Source organism: Ischnura elegans, chromosome 1 (genome assembly GCF_921293095.1).
Source record: "Ischnura elegans chromosome 1, ioIscEleg1.1, whole genome shotgun sequence".
NCBI classification, from domain to species: domain Eukaryota; kingdom Metazoa; phylum Arthropoda; class Insecta; order Odonata; family Coenagrionidae; genus Ischnura; species Ischnura elegans.
Genome location: NC_060246.1, coordinates 112,593,709 through 112,615,346, shown reverse-complemented (window position 1 = coordinate 112,615,346; position 21,638 = coordinate 112,593,709). Strand labels below are relative to the sequence as shown.

Here is a 21,638-nt window from a genome sequence, read left to right as displayed (position 1 = left end):
CTCAAGAAGTAGGCTGCAGATACTTACTTTCAAAACTCTGTCCTCATCGACGATGGTAAAAATACGATTATCGAGTCCGTTATAACGGAGTAACACACACATTCCTGGTTAATAATACTAATTATCAGCTCAGGGCAAAATACCTCTTAGAGCACCAATTTTTCAATGGTGGTGAGCATAAGGTGATAAAAATTCTATCGAACAGACAACAGATTTAAGCAATTGTGAAAAAATAAGAGTGTTGGAAGAGCGGCCGACTGCGTGCGAAGGTGGAAAATGAAATAATTATGACGTGTTTTGTTAAGTACTTGACTGTAAGCCTAATTTCTTTCTTGAACACAGAATCTTTCGAATGTTTCATATTTCTTAGTTTTCCAGAAATAGACTTTGAGTGTCCTATAACCACTTACAAGAATAGACGCTTAAGACTTGGTAACGGATCTTAATGACTCCGTTGTGGCGATAGCTTATCGCATGGGCTACTTATCGGCAAATAGCCCACCCGCTCCACATTTCCACATCCGCTATACGACTTCTCGACGAATGCCCGAAATGAATATTCCGTTTTATGGACGCTTAAATTAACCTTATCAACGTTCACAATATTACTTTTCCCATTTTCGAAGGCGTTTTACTTAAGAATCGTGACACAGGGAAAAGAAATCTTAGTTCCTTGTCATACCACTCCACAACACAACCGGAAAAAACATGGAAAATATGATGAATTATCGTCGTCATCATACAAATAAGAGAAGTGAGTCGTGGGTTTCCAACTACAGCCCAGTGGCGGCTCGTAAGTCCAATGCTCGGGGGGGGCACACTACATCGGGGGGTCAAAATTTTTGAATATTTTGTATATTTTAGTGAGTTTTTAATTTGCCATCAAGGTATTAAATTTGTTTAATTCAAAATAATATAATTTAAATATTTATAATAATAAAATTTAAACAAAAACAAGGTATTCTTCGACTCTACAGCACCAAGTAAACGCCAGATTATAATGCCGCCAGCCGTAACGGCGATGTCAACTCCCTAGATACGTCGTTCTGCGCATGCTCGGGCGGCGTCCCAAGACTTCCACAAGGCACAAGCTTAGACGCGTCATAGCACCAGCAGCCCCCACCACTACTACTCTTCATGTAACTGCATGGCGATGGATTAGGATGTTCTGGCCAGCGCCCCGCGGCTAGAAATGCGAACTTCTCGCGCTATTTCTGCGTGTTTTTCCTACATTTTCGATGTAAGCGATTGAAAAAATACTTAGGTTAATTAGATGTATACTTACAATTGAATGGGTATTTATTTCTTTTTTCCTTTTTCAAATCTTTGGGAGGGGCGGCGTCCGAGAGTCCTTAAGGGCAAACCGCCACTGCTACAGCCGCTCGAAGACGAGATCCTAACGTGCATTCAAAACATTAGCTACTATTCGGGATCGCAAGTGGATTTATTTTTCGTCAGCCACGTCTTCAGTTCACTTCATTAAATCCTTGAAATACATTTCCCGCCTTAAATATATCTTTTGGCCCCAGTTTTATTCCATTTTATGAGAAAGGTCGAATTAAATTAGCGTTCTTCATTTTGTAACGTAACGGCACTCAAACTAAGAGTAACGTCTCTGAAACTATAACAAAATAGATAATAAGTAGCATACATACATACATACGTAGTTGATACCGTTTTTCACACCAGTGAAACACTCCACTATCCATTTAATCAGTATGATTTTCCAATAGATGGTAAAAAAAAGCCATTCCTTGGACTAGACAACGGCGAATTTGCTCGTATATGCCAACTGATGTGATTGAATCCGAACGATTTTTTGGATAGCAAATAGTAAACTTAGAGGTTTCGGCCTCGAAAAACGTCATCTCATATATGTCAAGTATATTTTCGATTTCAGGCCACTGAGCATCGCTAAAATCTCGATGATAGTGATGCTGTTTATCAGTTACAAGGATAATGATTAGTAAAACTTCCTCATTCAGCACACCTATTTCCATACTGTTTAGGATTGCAATCCAGTCTCCCCGGTGGTCTTGGGGGAGAGGCGGTGATTTCAGGTTGGCCTAAGGGTTGTAGTTAAGGAGTGGTGAAGAGTTGGAATTTTGACTGCCAACCAGATCTTTAGGATGAGCGTAGAAGCCTAGTGGTCAAGCGCTTGGCTGCACATGGAAGGGTCCCGGGTTCAGAACTCGGGTGAATCCTTTGGACAACCCCAAATAACTAATCCTTTTAGTGTGAGTTGGCGCAAACTGCCCCCCTCCCGCCCTTACGAGTGGTATTCACATACATGAGGCTTAGTCCAGGATGAACTAGACCCTCACCTGACAATACCTGACAATATCAACCTTCGAGTTGAATCACTGAAAGAGTAGGAGAAGAAGTTCTAAATAAAAAACTGTAAGCGTCAGGCGGTAGACTACTTATGCTAAAAATTTCCCGCATTTCCGCTGGTCTCCTAGGTCTCATATGTCTGCGAGGCGTCGTCCATATTTATATTCTTGCTTCATTTCCTTCATTTACATGAACTATACTTGTACGCAGCAACACAGTTTGTTGCGTATAGATAGGCGTACGTGACGTAAACGGAAAATTTAAGTGCCATGATGGAGACACTTGAAGAGCCGCCACGAAAGGCGGTGAGGGCAAATAATATTCATATGCGCGCGCATCTCCAGCCGACCGAGAGAGAGTAAAAAAAAAAGTGACGTTCCGTCCCATTAAAAAAAAGAGAGCCTCGCTTCTCAAAGCTCAGTTGCGACATTAATTACTGCAACAACTACCCTGCACACAGCTCACAATGAATTCTATGCGCTGCATCCTCTGACAGAGCGTGCTACTCCATACAGCGGGCAAAAAATCAAGAGAAAGTATTCCTCTTCATCATACAAGCCATCCGTACCGTGAGGATAGTAGGGAACGGACGAGCATAATTACTGAGATATAAAAAATTCAAAAAGAGTAAAATTTATGAAGTGATGCCAGAATATTAAAAAAATAATCTCACTCCGCTTTTTAACACATGAGCCCACAAAAAGACTCCGGAGAGCCTAGATTAGCGCAATTTGGGTTTCAAATATGGCGACTGGTCTTCGCCTCTAAGAGAAAAATAATACTCGGGCAATTTAAAAGACTCTGGTAATAACGAGCAGGGATGATAAATTAGAATGGAGGCGAGGAAAAACAGAATACATATGGAAATTTAGATTACGAGAGTGACTTACATTCACAACGGAGCACGCAAACAGTACGATGTTGATGTCCGAAATTTGCAGAAAGGTATGACAAACGCAGAATAGACTCAAGCCGTGACCGATGTTCACAACATCACCGCAATGGTTAGTGTAAATTTGCAGAGATTAGGCACTGGAAACTGCGTTCCTTATCACGTGACCCACCACTGGGCCACACAAGCCTTCCTCCCAGCGCGATGGCAAATTTGCTATTCATCTTCCATTTGCAGCTGTCGCTATTTAGCGACCTGAGGAGTTAGAAAAAGAAACATTTGGTATGCTAATATCGTACATATAGCATCGGATGTCAGTCCCACAGGTGGGTCTCGCCGCCCAGGACGAAACCCCACCAGAGGGTCACGCTCTCGACAGACTGGGTGGCGGCACGTAAAATGACCGACCATCAGTAAATTGGCCCACCACTTATTATAAGAGGAAAATCTTCGGTGTACAGTTCTGTGTGAAACGCATACACACCGCGTGATTCCCTAACTTCACTACTGAGTGTGGTTTTATGATTATACTTAAAAAAGGTTTGAAAGCTTGCCGACAACTGGGTGGTACTCCACCTGGTGGAGTTGAAACTAGGAGTGAATGAGAAATGTTTATACATTGTTATTAATATTTTCGCGGGGGTAAAGTTAACAAAGTAAAAGAAGTTATTCCTACATTTTGATTAAAATGTAAATAATATCCAGAGATGTTATGATGGGACACATGGATAATAGTAGGTCAAACAAACGAACGTCCGCTCTTGCACATAAAAAAATGAACATAAAGAATTTTGAAAACTGTTACCTGACCAGGAATACTGAGAGTTTTATTTACATGTGCTGCCAAAAGAAACAACATTAAAATTCCTATAAACACCATTAAGTTAAACCGTAACAAAAAATTACCAGCCCAAACAGTACAAATATGAAACATTAACAATAATAACTACGCGAAGAAACAATATTTACCCCAACTTTTTACAATCATAAGAAATATAACGTGGATATATAAGTTAACTTAATTAATGGAAACCCAATAAAATTTCAAGGCTGAAAAATATCATTTTATAAAAATTAGTTTCTACTAGTTTTTTTCCATATTTTTTGTTCCCAGTTTATTTATTTGGTTAATGTATAAAAGGCTATGGAGATGGGTTGATTAAAAATGTGTTTAGTAGGACCCTGACTCACAGTATCCCAAGCCAACTAACTGTTTTCAAATTTCAATTATTTTTTTTTTAATATAAGAGTGAACATGCGGTTTTATACCCACAGTTACCCATTCTCTAACCAATAAAGCCCAGAATATTATTTACAAATAAATCGAAACGTTGGAAAGCGTTCTTTTTTACGTTGTTGACCAAAACCTCGAGAAAATATAACTAGAAACGGATTCCAATGAGGTCAACGGCTTGGTCAACAATATTAATTATGCCCGCACAGCGATATTGGCTGTTTCCCCTCGACGAGGTGAGAGGAAAGGAAAAGGAGAGGAGCGAAGTGGAAAACAAAAACAAAAGCTCATTCACTTTTCGACCGCGAGAGGGAGGGGCCTCCGTGACCGCCACAGCTGGTCGTCGTGATTCCACACACAAACACACGAACATGCTAAGGTCGCCGACGCCCGCCAGACTGCCCTACTGCCACTGCCGGCACAACCTTCGCCCGCTCACGAAAGGGGGGGAGGACAAGGATGCAAACCCATTTGGCGGACATCCAAAGGATTTGGGAAGGGGAGGGGTCCTTTCGCTCAGCGCAGCGAAGGGCAAGAGAGGACTACACCGGGACCGCGATGGGGAGGGTGAGGGGTTGGAAAGAAAGGCGGGAGGGGAAAATGGGGAGGGCGCCCCCTTCCCCATCCCCCCTTGGCCTTTCTCCCTTCGCGCCTTGCCAAGACAGTTTGACTGTTGATGGCCGCACGGATATATAACAGTTGCGTTACACGTTCCAAGAATCGTGGCTCTCCTTATAGGACATTTGCACTCGTATTTTCTCACATTCCAAATAACTAGCAACATATGTACATAGGTCAATTCCACAAATATTACAATGGATTCTTCCCCTGTGGGCTACCAAATGTACCATCCATGATAAAAACGAAAATGGTAATTTCCACATTATTCAATTTAACACGGATTTAACAATATTCCACAAAATCAAGCCTGAAACGATTTTATACGTACCAAATGTGCATTAAAATGGGTTTTTAAGAGTCGCCACTCGCGATGCTGACAGCATAAAGATCCCAACTGCTCGGTAAAATCATCTATTGTTTGGCCCATTAAACCAAATTTATATCTGCGATGACAAAATCTATGAAATTCGTAAATTTTCAGTTTTATGTCTCGCGAGATCAAAGTTGCAAACATTCGGATCGCTCTGCACTCGAAATACGAGCTGCGGACATGTTTGAAAACCGATTAATATGAGTCCTAACTAGCTATATAAATTCAGCTTCTACGGGACGGTCTCCTTCTTATGCGACGAAAATTGCTGAAGCGCCCCCACCGGGGGCGCTTCAGTTTGGCGGTATCAGCCTTTTGGGTTTTACCATTCTATCCCTCATGTGTACCTGCTTAGCATTAACTAGAATGTTGATGCATTGATTATAGGATCAGGGGCGGATCCAGGATTTTGTTCTGGGGGGGGGCACAAAGATACCTCGTAATACAAAACGAACGCAATGATAGAGGGACCGTATTGAAAATCTTGCATATTTATAAGGGGGGCACGTGCCCCCGTGATGCACCCCCTAGATCCGCCTATGTAGAGGATTACAGAATTGGGGAGGCAATATCAATGTAAAGTCACTTTGATGCATTGTAAATAAGGAATACCCATTATACTTCATACTAATATATTCATATACAAAAAGAAATAACATAGGTGACGGAGTATCACTGCATGCCACGGCCTTACCCTCACGCTTGATTCATTCAAACTACGAAACTTACTTCATTTATTTTCCTCATTTCGGGGGTAAGGGGGGCTATGTATATACGCCGCTGCATCGAGTTTGTTTGATTTCACTGACCGGTCACTCCCCGAGTCATTAATCCTCCAACAATGGTGCAAAATATCACAACATGTTGACTGACCGGTGAGCAACCACTGTAAGGGATCAGCAGAAACTTTTCGCCGCATTAAGCGGTCTTAACGCGACCATTGACGGAGGATGTTGAGGTGTAGCACTATAAATAGCCACCATATAGTTTATAGCTTTACAAACAGTAGAAAAAATGGAATACAGGTCCAGTGGCATCACTAAGGTCAGTGCCCCATAGTGCGGCAATTCACGGTGCCTCTCCCTACCGACAGGTTTTAGTACCTCCTATTCTTTTAGGAGTCAATATACACACAGGAAAAGTCGGAACATGTGTCGCGCTAATAAATAATTCATAGAAAAGATATAGGTTCATTTAAAATTCAAAGATGAGGTTTTGCCGCCAGGCTTAAACAGAGCATGGCACCAATATTAGACGGAATCAGAATCATGGACAATAATATTTTTTATGCAGATGACTTGTAACGGAGCAGAACGCATGCGTTGCAACCATTGCTTTGTGGCACAAGACGAACGCGGCACATAGTTACTAGTGGTGCAGTCTTCATTCCGCAAACAGAATGTAACGTAAAAATAGATACTCAACAATAATTATTTAACTATTCAACATTAATTGTAAACATATTTCATTCGATGATAGTCAATTTGTATCCAATTAAAATTGTAACCATAGCAATAATCATTCAAGTTTTCTTTTAATGGAGGGATTTTCAAAAAATAATCTTTAATTCTGCTTTCACGCCACTTCGGAAACGGACTTAATTAGCGAACTGTATCACTTTTTCAGTCGATAATAACCAAACTTATTACTTCATTTCTGTTTAAATGAATTAAACACCCGCGAAGAATGAATTTTTACCATCTTCAGCTATCTACGTACAACTTCCATTGCTTTCTGCCCAATTTACTGGAGAACACATAGGTTCTCTGGCGGGATTCTGTTCTTGGGGAATCGCCCCAAGTGAGCGAGCGCCATTGCGCCATTATGCGGTGGCGCATATTAGAGGAATCTGCTGTAGCTGTTATGGCAGAAGACGCAAAGTGCTCAAATTTCTCCACCAAAAATTAAGTAGGGAAAGTTAGATTATATTGCATGGTGCAGGGGACCTTAGTCAGGTACCATGAAACTCTGACTTTCCTGATTAATTGTGCCATTTCTGCCTGCCAATTGCAGACAATCACCACGGGTTAAGTAGGAATGGACACCCATCAAGACTTAGCCCGGGTCCACCATTGTTTCATTTCCGTGATCTTATGAGAACCGGTGTATTTATGTGGCAAGACCCTTGCATGTACACTTGGGACATGATCAATATTTTAGGTCGAGCTGTTGCGAAAGATCAGACCTGGATGATTTGGTACCTAAGTATTTGCGAAGCTCACATCGACCGCTTTATAGCTGCGTTTAAAGGAAATAAAGACGCAAAGGGAACCACGTAAGCACTGAAAATACCTGCACGTGTATCGAGTGGGATGAGACGTTCAGCAATCCTCACCTTCTCGCATGACTTCAAAGCACGCCGCTTTGGTCGATCAGAACACGCGACGACTTCGGGATTCGAGCCAGAGATGTGATCTGCACTCTTCCCAACCGACTCCAATGCGACAAAGCGATCTAATCACGAGAATGCGATTGAAAGAGGGACGAAGCGTTGAGCAGATCAAGGAAGAATCTGCAACTCAATAGGCGACCTTTGATGTGAGTTGTAACCCTCGCAATCAGTCGGTCTCGGCAGTAAAATAAAGGAGACCTGGGCTTGATGGAGTTAATATCTACATATACATTCGCACACTGCAGTGGCGTACCCAGACCTATTCTCAGAGTTAGTTATCATCAACTGGTTTTCTGACCAATGGCAGGTTCCAAATATCTCCTGTCTGTAAAAAAAAGCACTACACCCGAGTTTGAGGAGTTCTTATTGCAAAAACACGGTGAAAAATTGAAAAAAAAGCCTCGTAAACAGAAAAATAAATCATACTCTGATGCAGCTGCCAAAAGAGCTAAATCTAGGAGTGTAGAAGTGGAATAAATCTAATAAATATTGGCTCGTCTACCAGAACCTTTTCTGCGAATTCTAAAAGGTTAAATAAAATGTGAAGCTATCGACATTTCCGTCTTTTGATACGACATCTACTCCACGAGTTATCCATGGCAATCATCATTGTTGCACGTACTTTAACGAAAAGGCAGGTGGAAAATTATGATATTCAGTTGCTGTTCTTGTCCAATTATTAAAATTACGTCACGGCTTTCACGGCAGAATTTTCACGGGTTCTCGTCTGTAAAAAAAAAGCAATACACCCGAGTTTGAGTAGTTCTATCGTCAAAACGAAGTATTCAATTAAAATGCAACAAAAATCATGAAAATTTTTTATTTATACGTTGGATCGTTTACTTTTTAAAAACTCTTCGGCTTCATAGCATTTCCTGAACTTTTTTTAAGTATCCATTCTTATACGCCTAAAATCAAGTTGCCGAACTTCGAACGCTTGGTGTTCCCGTATCTTTCCTTCCAATAACTTTCAATTTTGATACATTATAGTATTAACAGTCTGCCGAAAAAAATGTTTACACCACTAACATTGATGGATTTGTTATAAAAAACGCAAACCTCTGAAAACTTCGAAACAAATGGGTCAATTGAAAATTGATTGGTACTGTTGTGTGCCAAAGAATATAAGTAATGCCAATTAAGTTGTCTCCACCTCTTCCTGTCCCTTGTCTCTTCCATGGTTTCCTTGCACCACCTTTTTATTCTCACTTCGTCTGCCATCTTCGTCTTTTCTCCTTCCATTGTTCCCTCCACTGCTGTATTTAAAATCCCCTCCCCACTTAAAATATGCCCGATCCAATTCCCTTTCTCTTTTGTATAGTTCTCCATAATGTTCTTTCCTCTCCAGATCTTTCCAGCACATCCACATTCCTTACCTATTCTACCCATTTCACCATCTCTAGCCTCCTCCACACCCCCATCTTAGAAGCGCTGTTCCTATCTCTTCTATTTCAGCTTCAACCATGCCTTATTTCCTCGTGAAACTTGCGTAGCTATTCCAGTTAATTATTTTCATAGCGCACCCAACTTCTTGTATATATTTTTTTCTAAACTAATTTTTATACATGAAATAAAGCTCAAGAGCTCGTATTAAAATATAAACAAAAGGTCAAGAATAAAAGAAATATGCTATTTTTTCATTCAAATCGAAAATAACAACATAAAAACAAACACTATCGTCGGAATCGCTGCTTAGATCCATCAAGTGATCTTAATTCTTGCAAATTCAGCATTAGCCCCAAGCGCATAAGCCAATGCGTGCTCTAGTGCAATTTCCTCAAGAGGTCGGTGCTCCATAACGCAGACGAATGGGATCGTACGTGCTATGAGTAGCTACACAGACCTTGAAATCACTTCTTTAATGACGTTGCATGCCGTCCATAGCTTTGATCTCAGGAAAAAATTGAGTAGCATCGTTAGCGCCGTCCGGAGTTGCAACTCTCGTGGTCATTATAGTGAGATCACCTGTAATGGCGACGCGACGCCGTTACAGTCGATCGTCATTAATAATAGCGTCGTTCGTTGAAATCAGTTTAAGAAATACGAAGCTCATTTTTGTGAAAGGCTGTAACTTCTTCTAATTCATATATTTGGTGTATATTGGTCATTATTTTTTCACAAAAAACTTTGCGAATATTTTAGGAAGTTTACAATATCAACGATTTCAAAAAAATTATACATTAAACGACGTGATAACATACGTACATGAATTTTCCACTAATTGAAGATCTTAACCTGCTATGATCTTTACCGGGAATACGTTATCAACAATTATAAATTAGCCTACCGATATCGCTTTACGATATGGCCGCTTGTAAGCAAACCATTCGAAACTTGAACGCTAAGTGTGAATGCTTTGCAAATAAAGTGTCATTAATACGATAGTATTAATGACACTTTATTTGCAAAGTCATGAGTATATCGTCGTCGCCGTACGTATTCCTATCAGATTAATTCAACTAGAAGATTCCTTGGCGACTGGAATCAATGAGTGCTTATGTTGAATAGAGCTTCTTTGTTTCAGATTGCAGCACTATATGGAATGGAAACATGAGCTTCCGAAAAAGAATAAGAACAGGCAGCAACGTGTTTGACTTGTGAGAGTGAGGGAAGAATGAAGAGAGCCAGCGGCACGATGAACGACGTACACTGGGCATGGCGATCGAGGAGATGCTAAGATGGCAAATGCCTGCTGGCTGAGATGTGGCAAATACATTTCAATTCTGGCACGCAAACGGCGGTGAAATCCAAATAAATTGCCATGGGAAAAAACTCTTCCGCATATCCCCATGAACCTCGGTAAATTGAAATGGAAATCACCGAGTCTCAGGGATCATACAAACTTTCCATTTTCGATTTCCCTGATTTTCAGTCCGAAATTTAAAATTTGTACCGAAAGAAGTCGCAAGCAGAAACTTTTCGTAAAAAACCATTAAGATGTACTGTGAAATTAAGCCAAGCAGTAGTATAAATGAAGTCAAGTAGAGACAAGTCGGCTATACCCCGTGTCGCCAAGCTAGGACGGCAATATTACAAGGGATACCTATGCTTAATCACAAATCTCATCCCTTAGCGGTACCTCCGTAGAGTTTGTCCCAGGCATAATTTCTCTGACGGCTATGACTTCCCAGACCGGTATAAAAATTAACCTACTTAGCTTAGAGATCTGCACACTGGGACGGAAAACCGAAGGACAGCGGTTCCACTCCCAGCCCAAGGAAATTCTTTCCCGTGGATTTTAATGTGTTGAATACAACGGTAAAAATTTTTTAAAAGTATAACTCACGGTCTCAGGCGTTATTTTGTGGAATTTCTTCATTATGGAATAAAATAAAACAAAGTTATTTTATTTTATTCTATAATTTTAAAAAGTCTCGTAAACAGAAAAATAAATCATATTCTGATCCAGCTACCGAAAGAGCTAAATCTAGGAGTGTAGAAGTGGAATAAATCTAATAAATATTGGCTCGTCTACCAGAACCTTTTCTGCGAATTCTAATAGGGTAAATAAAATGTGAAGCTATCGACATTTCCGTCTTTTGATACGTCATCTACTCCACGAGTTATCCATGTCAATCATCATTGTTCTACGTACTTTAACGAAAAGGCAGGTGGAAAATTATGATATTCAGTTGCTGTTCTTGTCCAATTATTAAAATTACTTCTCAGCTTTCACGGGTTCTCGTTTGTAAAAAGTGAAAAGCTGGACGTATGTAAGTATTTTTAGCACAATTAATACTTCCATATTCATATTTCGTATTCTTGAATTGAACCGCGATATCGGGAACGATGAAATTACCCCATTGACGACTGAGGCCTTATCCATAGAAGGGGAAAATATATGAGTAGACTGTAGCAGTTGGGAAATGAAATGGTAAAGGAGATGGACTTCGGAGTTCTGTGGAAAGAATAAAATAGATGCAGTAAACACGCTACCCGAGAGATAACTACATACGCAGAAGACAACACACACATGGAAAATGCCAAGAGAGAAGAATGAACCAAATCGATAACAGCCCTTCTCCACGATAGTACACAAGTCAAATGAAATTCGAGGCAGTGCGGGAGAAAGATACACAGAAACAAAAAATCCGGCTGTCAGTTACATATTCGTCAACGAGCAAATAAAACGTCATGAGTGAAGTGAAAAAGCATGTAAGGGTAACAATTGAAACTAAGAATGGGTCGGGTTCACTTCTTTTATCCATTCCTATTCCGTTCGTGGCATCGGTTCTCGGTCTCGTATCTTAATCGACAGTTTCATTTTCATCGCTCAATTCCCAAAAGCTATAAATGATTTCCGAAAGCCATTTCATCACGAAAACTAGCTAAAATAACACACAAAGTCATCTCAAACGGATCATTTTTAATAACACCACTACATTTACATTATGTAGGTATATATGTACCTATATATATTATTGCTTGGTAAACTTTCCAAATTGATTTTTGCGCGTGTACTTCGGAACCGATTTCGGTTCCTGTTACGTTCCTGTTCCGATTTTGGTTAAAAACTCAAGAACCGATGGCATAGATTATTGAAGAATCGAACCGACCCATCCTTAAATTTAAACCACATTAAATCAATAGCACAGATACTAACTACTATTCGCCGGAAAAATATCTGGAAGCAAAGAAAAATTATGATTGTCTGCGAAAATAATTACGAATGAAGCATATCAGAAACTATGAGTAAGCTACGTGTTTTGAGGTAGGCAAAGTTCACGTCAGACATATAACGAGTTTTTCAACTTTTAACTGGTGGCAATTCTACATATGAATAAAAAAGACAGGCAATTTTCCACGTAAAATTTAATATCAGAATCTTTTTCGATGCAGTTCGTATCATCGTCCGGTAGGGGAGAAGTAGGGAGAATGAACGGGAAAGTATACGCAAGACGTCTTTTATCACGTGGAAGATTGGAGCAAACGCGTAAACACAAATGATGCTAACAAGGCTCTTGATAAAAGGCAAGCAATGGAGGAATGGGTAGCGGAAAGATGTAAGGAAATATTTAAATATTTCTAATAACAGTTCAAATGGCGTATGAAGAGCTAAAAATCAAATGAGCTTACACCAAATGCGCCAATCGAAAAGAAGGCATTGAAAGTAGAAGCGATCAATTTATTAAGTGTAAATGAGCAGATATTTGAGCAGAACGCTGGATAAGTTTCAGGAGAAGACGAGGTGAAAAAGAGGAATCAAAAAGCAGACCCCCTATCGATCCCCTACATCAACGAGAAAATTAAAAGGCATCCAGGCGCCGGTAGAAGACAAAATTAACCGTGAATTCACGATTAACCTCGTAGACACGACAAATCCAATGACATTCTCCGCGGAATAATTAATGACAGTTACAAGAGTGGGACACTACCGTTAGAATGCCAGGGAGGAGAAACGATAGCAGCAACCATTGAAAGGGCACAAGAATATATGCTGTACAAGAGAGGCTAGAGATGTCTAAGTTTCGAAATGCTTAAGAGGTTTTTATGCAGCAAGTTTTGAGAAAAATCATAGAACTTGTTAATATTTACGAGTGACGAAACTCCCTAGAACTTCTGAACTTTCAATCACATCGTCACAAGTAGTTAATCGATGATTGAGATACAAAATATCACAGCAACGTATTCAAATTAAAATCGACGACCTTTATAACCCTTTTTCGAGTAAGTTGATGACATCAAGAACGTATGCATAGTGTTTCACCGCGACTCAGCTAGTACTCGGTCTTGTGCATGAACTTCGTGTGATTCTTAGTTGTAAACAAATTCAATTCATTGCAAAAAACAAATCCTGATGAAGGTGATAAAACACTATACCAAAAAGTTGGAAAATTCCCATTTATATTCTTCAATACCTAAACTCGAAGACACAGATCCACGTTAAACATCGAGGTCAAGAAAAAGAAAAAAACTCAAGTTCTTTTTTGCATATGCTCTTGCTAGCAATTTTTTCCCTCAGTGAAATGTTCTCCTTGATCGAGTAAATGAACAAAAAACTCCTTATGATGTCACCATCTCATGAAAAGTGAACGGCATATATTACGTGTTGTCAATTAGCTTATATGAGAAATTGTGAATATAGAAGAAATTTTTTTTAGTAGCCACTTATCTTTCACTTCAATTTACCGAATTGTTTTTATGAATTGAGATTTTGAGAGTAGGTGAGTGAACGACCCTATTGTCTGGAAAACCTGGAAGCCAACATAATGGACATGGGAGTTTGATATACACCCTCCGTTTCACTCACGGGCTTTCAGGCCAAAGTTACCAAGGCCATAACCTGTGGCATGCAATTTTAATCAGTAAAACCGCGGCTAGCGACTCGAGTATTGCGCAACACAAGGGACTTAACACGGACCACACGAGCATGTGACTTTTAACGGCTTCCTTCCACTTTCCTGGAAGTCTCCTCAGAGTGAAAGATATGGAGTAATTACCCAGGACATCCTTGAATATGACAAACGACCTCCGCAACCGCTGAATTTGACTGAGATTGAGCGGCGTCGTGAGGCACGGGAGCGAGGAAATTCCAAACAGAGTCCCTTCCAATCGTAAAAAGCGATAAAACATGCACGCTACTGTTTTAGATCCGCTAGCGATCTGATGTCCGGCAATTCCTTCTGAATTTATTTTCTATAGACAGTGACGCATTAAGAGCCTCATTTTGGGGGATTGGGGGTGGTGAGCATCCCTTATATTCTCTCTGGGATTAGGAGAACTCATTTCAAACAAAGGCGCCCCATGATATATTATATTTAAATATATAAGAGACATTCTGGTCTCCAACTCGCCATTGGCATTTGAATATATTAACATTCAGGGTAGGGGGAGGGCAGATCCTTTCTCTGGGCCATCCCTTACTTCGAGGATTTTCTTAAGGCCGCCATACACGGCGAATGATTTTATTTGCATGATCATTCAGCATGATCATTCGCCGTGTAGGACGTAACAATTCGCGAATTTCATGCGCATCATTCAGTGAAAATTAGAACATGTTCTATTTTGCTCGCATGATCCTATGAATGATCACGTGATCATTCAGCATGATCATTCACCGTGTATAGCGGCCTTTAGGGAGTGTTTATAGGCTTCGCTTGTAATTGGAACCCATGACGCACCAGCAATCAAGCACTTTACCCACCAGGCTTCCTCGCTCCCCCAAAAGTTTTGGTAAGCAGATATAATTCATACTTTTCAACATTCATCAGTAATCCCTGGGGCATGGACCCTTTGACCCCGGCTATTATGCCCCCTGACCCCAGGTCCATCTCTTTGGCGAATCTGAAATCACCTCTTCTACCCATAAACCATTTTATGACCCCAAAAGCATTAAATGCACTGAATTTCAATACGAGTAATGAAGTAAGACTAATGAATGAACAAGTTTTACTTTGAATCCACCCTGTGACTGAAAAAAGGTAATCACTATCTTCGATATTATCAACCATGTCAACACTTTGGTGGAGAGTTTAATAACTTTATTTAACCCTAGCTGACTGATTCCAGATAATTACCCCAACCCACTCAGGGCTTCAACTGATAGGTTGGTTAGTGATAGCTGGTTACTTGATATGTGAGGGTAGAGCTCTACACATATTAAGCCACAGAAATTTGAATATCAGAACGTTCAGGGTAAGGGATCAATCCCTTATCCTAGGCCACTTCATACGCAAACACACACAAGTTGGGAGTGCCCTTAGGCTTCACCAAGGATTATCATCACCGGCTGTAATAAAATCAAGGTTTATATTTATGTTTAAATAGTTAATTAAAAATAAAAAAGTCAATTAGAACATCCGACAGCCATTCTCTATGAAGCATGGTATTATCACTACTTACAAGTTCCAAGTTTGAATCTCAACAGTAATAGATGCTTATAAAGCAGATAGCAATTTTTTCCACCTTCATCATAACTAATTAAACCAGAGTCAGCATGAATATTGAAAGGTCGTACCTGGCAGCAGCCTCAGAATATTCCCTAAAATTTACACTCATTCAACCAATGAGTCAACCCGAAGGTCAGTGGGAGGAGAGGAGGGGATAGCTCACCCTAGCCTTAGCCACAGGCATGTGAATATGAGAATATTCGGGATAAGTGGGTCAATTCCTTTCTTTTTGCCACCTTTACCTTCAAGGATTAGTAATTTTGTAATTTGGATGTGTCCAAAGTCTTCACCTAGGATTTGTACCCAAAACTCTTAGATCAACAGCCATGTGGTCTACTAACTAAGCCACTGTACACCCCTCCCTTACTGTGCTTCCATTGCCCTTCAGTGAGCACCGATGGAATTCATGTATGAAGTACATGCCTGGCACTAAAATGGCCTTCAGCCACAGCTAAAAACAACAACTAAAGAAGTACATTTAAATTAATAGTAATATAAATGATGGTAAGAGTAACCCAGGCAACCAATTACGGATGTGGGGGAGTCCCATATTTTAAAAAATCAAGAAATGGTGGTGCATCTTAAAACTATTCTTTCCACCATGAATGATTTCAAAGAGCTAATTTCCAAATCAGTAGGGTGTCAATGTATATCATGTCTTTAGAAGAAAATTCAATTTAAATATTATAAGAGGATTTATCCCTCATCACATCAACACTGATATCACTGCATTCCACAGCATCAATGGAGGTAGATAACCTAGCCAACATAATTTTGCCGTTCTTTCTCATAGAATTTTAATGCGAGTCAGGATATCTCAAAGTTTTGGTAAACACAATAATATTACAAAGTAATTACCACACCTACAAAAGAATATAAGTCAATCCAAATTATTGGTGATACGGCTTAGATTGGGGATATATGAGGGAAGTATCACCGGAATGGAACCTGAATGAATGCATAAACTAAATTAGAACAGGTTCTATTTTCTGTTCACGCCTTCACACAAGTTGGGTGGTTGGTCACATAGCGAATTTTGACTTCATTCAAAAAAGCATCCATTTACACAATGATTCATGTGTGTTCATGCATTGCATTAGATAATCTATAACCTCAGTCAGAGGTGTAACTAGGAATAAACTTTGGGGGGGATAAAGAGGCCAGGGGGGGGCAACCCCTCCCCTGGCAAAAAGGGATCCAGGGGTTAGTCACCGGTCTGTATTCAGTAACTCGTCCAACTGCCATGATAGTAATAAATGAGGTTTAACTGAATTTTCACCAGAATGCATCTTTTGAAATTTCTATAGCCATAACCCAATTTTTTTATGAGTAGACACCGAATATAAGGGTGATTATAAGGGGAGGCCCAGGAGACCCAAGACCCTCCCCCCCAAGAAACTGAGTGAATCAAAGAAAAAAATCGAGTACCACTATCTGAATTATTTGAATTAACCATGAGCGACGGCATAGCAGTGGCACGCAGCGCTACTCCGAATTTTTGTCACAATTGTTTCAAATATAAAATACTGTGGGTAGTCCTCCTTCAAATTTCTTAAATCCCCCTTACATTGATCTCCGCCCCCTTATTAATAACTTCTATTTAACTTGATAGGAATAGACGGTCATTTCTTGCAGCGCGAAGTTGCTTGTTTCAGTGCTAGCCAAAACTGAGACTTATTCATGTCTCAGTAAAATTGGTGGCACCATACATTGGAATACGTAATAAACGACGATGAAGAGAATTTTCAGTATTTAACAAGTGACACTAAAACAACGTTAAATCTATTCATATTTTCAAGTGATGAACAATGCGCAGAATATTTATCCGTTACGAATTTGGGAAGAGTCGATAATATATGCCATCAATGCACGCGCGTTTCGCTTAATTCGCACGCAAAACAATTAAAATATAGCCAAAGCATTTCACGGGAGTAGGAAAGACGTCCCAGCATCACACATGACAGCAAAGAAATGCAACGAGACCGACCGCGTTTTTTTCTGGCTGGGTCAGGGGTGAAACCATGATGGGAGGGATGTAGGGGTTGAATTCCTCCCCCCCTCCCACACCCGGCCCGAGACAAAGTAGGTCCCAATAAAAGTAGTTTTTGGTGAATAAAAATAATATATTGGTGATTGTTTAACGTTATATATCCAGTACTTTTCACAGTGGAGTTCAATTATAATCGCATCATACAAAGCAAAACATTTTGATTAATATTTACGAAACCCCTTCGTGGACCAGTTTTCCCACATCGCTATTGAACAAGACAGTAAATGTATGAAGCGTCCCAAATAACTTACTCCTCCTTAATGGGTTAAAGTTATTTCCAGCAAAAATATTTTTCTGCAAAGAAATGTCCTATTCAACATCCAGGTACAATTGGGGTCGCTCTGAAATCTTGGGAGCAGGGAATATGTTCTCTATGGAGATCGTTCCTATCCCCAAATTCAAGGTAATTGTATCGGGGGCACCCGAAATAGGGATAAGGGTCGAATTTCCAGGATTGACCCCCCCCCCCCCTCGGCCCCTCTGGACGAACCAGATAACATACTAATGCAATGAAGTCGGTTATTTTTGCTAGCCTAAGAGGAAGTTTAATTTCTGCTAAACGGGGAATCACGTCAACATTTTCCTCCTGATTTTAAGGAGTCTCGACTTTCAAAAACAACAGCGAACACTCATCAATGGCTAAAAACGAATGTGTCCGAAAATTTTTCACATAACGTAGAAAACACTTTTTACGGATCCTGCTCTCTCCTGTCGGGACACATCGGCAGGCACAGCTGATTCCTCGCCGGGTAATAGCCACCACCCGCACGGACAAGATTTTAGGAGTAAATTCTTAAGCAGGCAAACAATACAGAGCGCGTAGATTGTGACAGGCAACCGGCAACCTAGGGGTCAAAAAACAACTCAGCCTTTTAAGTTCAGAGGAGACAAATTAGCGACAGGGTATATTGGAACTTCCCAGTCTCGAGCACACATGATATGCAGAAGAAAATGGCATATACAGCAATACTAAGGAAAAATAATGGCAAATTTCCCAAGATGCTGAGAATAGTGACTCTATTTTTATTGTTGGCAAGCTCGAGCTATGCGATTAACGCGGTCAGCCATTTACATGACGGGAAACTGCTAATGAATAAGAGATGGACAACCAACAAGAAAAATTTTGCCAGGATGTCTGGGTGTAAAGTATGAATACCCAATGACAATACCCAACTCCATTCATGATAACAGGATGAGAACTGTCCATCACTTGACAACATAAAATTGAAGAATGTTCATAACTTTCCCGCAACACACACACACAATTTAAGCAAGAGAAACCAGACCAGAGATCTGGTTCAGCAAGTCACAAAAACGAAAAATATTAATTAGCAATGGACACTTCACAAATTCATATCAAAAGCAAATACTCACCTATGCGTGCTACCAAATCATTGATGCTCTCCCACGTAGTTTAAGGTCATTGGTTCCCACACACTTCGACGATGGATACAGGTGATACAAAGTCCTAATTTTTGGAGTCAACACAATCCGGAGAATTATTAGCTAGAGACAGAAATTAAAAAAATCGCGACGAGATGGAAAACCAGAATGAAGGATCATCACAATGACGAAAACATTCAAATATACAACCTTCACGCTTAAACACAATATCGCAAGTATTCGGCAAAATTCACAAAAAATAATTGAGTATGCGCAATGACACCCTGATCGAAAGAGTTTCGTTTCCACTAATAAGATAGTTATAAGAAAAATATTCCGATTATGTAATATTCTTCCTCCAAACAGAAACCACTAAAAATAACCTATATCAGTTACTCTACGTAAAACCAAACAATAAACCCCTTTAATGACAACGAAACAAGAGTGCGAAGTAACCTCTCGCCTGCAAAGCTGAAAACGAATCCCTTCCACGGAAAGCAGAACCAGCAGAACGCCGCTTAGCAATATCGATTATTTTCGAAGCACGAATTCGATGTGTGGTACGAATATCGTACCTCAACTGTTTCAGTGCAAATTTTTACGCTCAATAGAAAACAACATAAATGTGCATTGTAACATCAGGAAAACGACATAAATCTAGTTGCCTGGACACAATATTGTAGGATATCTGATTTTCAAATGTTGATAGTGATAATCCGTGTAAATTTTAATTGGTTATCCGCTAATGAATAAGACTGTATACTTTTCATGTTCCCGGAATTCTTCTCTTGAACTATGATCATATTAAGTTCCAACGTCATGTCAGATGAAACAGAAGATGAAATAGATGATGTAGAAGTGGATCCATACTGTAGAAAGTTCCATATTCTATTAGAAAGGTGCACCGCAATGCAACAGGTACTAAATAATATTTATACTACGGGTGTTTTTCCTTTTGTCGTTGCTACTAAGTTGCAATTTTATATTCCAGGACAACGAGAGACTGGTCAATCGCATTCAAAGAGTACGGAAGATGCTTCGAAGAGCCCGGAAAGAAAGAAAGTAAGGAGGCACATTAGCATTGTGATTATAATGTATGTTAATCATTTGCTTATTGAAAATTGGTTGTTAAAAGGTTTTTGATGGCGCGGTTGGATAAGCATGGAGATAGTTGGAGAAATGTTCCCCTTTCGCTCCATCTTGCAGAAGAGCCTCCAGTTTTGATTCCTCAGACACACAAGAATCCAGAGCCGAACAAATTAAGTCCTCAGGTTAAGGTATAGAATTTTATTGTGGCTCGTATTTGTATATGGAAATACAGTTATTGTCAGTAGTCTTTATGAGTTGTTACTTTTTCAGGCCTCTAGTTCAACCTCCTCCACTGTAAATTCGGAAAAAACTCCCAGAGGGAAGGGTGGTACTGGTGGAGGCACTCCTAGTTCCTCTAAGAGGAAAAATAAAGATGGAAAAGACAGGGATCCAAGTGCTCCTAAACGGCCTGCTAACCCGTATTTCCAGTTTTGCCAGGAGCAGAGACCACTGGTATCCGAGCAGTATACGAATATTGGAAGTGGTCAAGAGGCAGATTTAAGCAAGCAAGAACTAACAAAGTTATTGGCCAGCCGATGGAATAGTCTCACCAATGATGATAAGAAGGTTGTGCACCATTGGTTTGATTCTGATATTGTGTAGTGTTTATTTTGCCCTAATTTAACTCTTCTTTAGAGTTACCACTTTATTATGATGGATTTCTCAAATTTAGTTAATTTTCTTTTTACCTGCTTTCTGGATTGTTGTTACCCAATAACGGTAAGTGAATGTTATCATTTACTGAATGCTATTTAAGTGAGAGCGAATTTCATGACTTACTCATTCTTCATTACTCATGATTCCTTGATTAATGGTATATTTAGTGAAGTTATGTCGAGCATCTCGGGGTTAGGTAAATCGTTATTCTTAAGACATCCAGTTGTCAGTGTCATGCTAAAACACTTTCAATCATACTCTCGTTGATTTTCAGGTTTACTATGATAAATATGAGAAGCAGAAAGAAAAGTATTCTGCTGACATGCAGATGTACAGCTCTCGACCTAAATTTTCACATTTTCCAGCGGATGATTCTTCGAGCTGACCTGAGTGAATTTGAAGATAAGTGACGTGATGATAGATTATGTTTATTGTAGGAAGTGCTGGATGTTGTGAAACTGAGTGAACATTGGAGCTGGTCGAAATTTAAAATTGTTTTTTCAGTTCATAGATATTATCAATCTTCTACAGATCATATTTGGCTATGCAGTTCATCTTATTAGTTATATTTATAATTTTTGTACGATTTTGTAATAAAATATAAAATTTTCTTTGTAAAAGTTATTGAAATTAATGCCCAATTCTTAGGGAGAACGTATGTATTAGTCTTCAAAGTAACCATTCTGCTATGACTTGACTACTAAACTACTTGAGAAAAATTTTACCA

At 39.7% G+C, this 21,638-nt stretch overlaps 2 protein-coding genes across 3 annotated transcripts in view; one reads left to right on the top strand and one right to left on the bottom strand.

Annotated features, from left to right (window-relative positions):
- The window catches only part of LOC124168217, a 171,015-nt gene extending 151,378 nt beyond the window's left edge, over positions 1-19,637 (bottom strand). The window contains exon 1 of the mRNA XM_046546351.1: positions 19,157-19,637. The gene's annotated coding sequence lies outside the window, so the exon portion shown is untranslated. The remainder of the gene's footprint in view (positions 1-19,156) is intronic.
- A 96-nt stretch (positions 19,638-19,733) lies between these two features.
- Positions 19,734-21,521, top strand: LOC124168278 (transcription factor SOX-6). Of its 2 annotated transcripts, none has more exons than XR_006866889.1 (6): positions 19,734-19,844; positions 19,975-20,083; positions 20,157-20,227; positions 20,301-20,442; positions 20,525-20,974; positions 21,186-21,389. XR_006866889.1 is itself a non-coding variant. In XM_046546426.1 (6 exons), the coding sequence occupies exons 1-6, from the start codon at positions 19,789-19,791 to the stop codon at positions 21,294-21,296; spliced, it is 786 nt and encodes a 261-aa protein (XP_046402382.1). In that variant the 5' UTR covers positions 19,735-19,788; the 3' UTR covers positions 21,297-21,521. The 2 variants fall into 2 exon arrangements, 1 of the variants encoding a protein (XP_046402382.1); XM_046546426.1 differs by having other exon boundaries at positions 19,735-19,844; positions 20,525-20,821; positions 21,186-21,521.
- Positions 21,522-21,638: the final 117 nt, after the last annotated feature.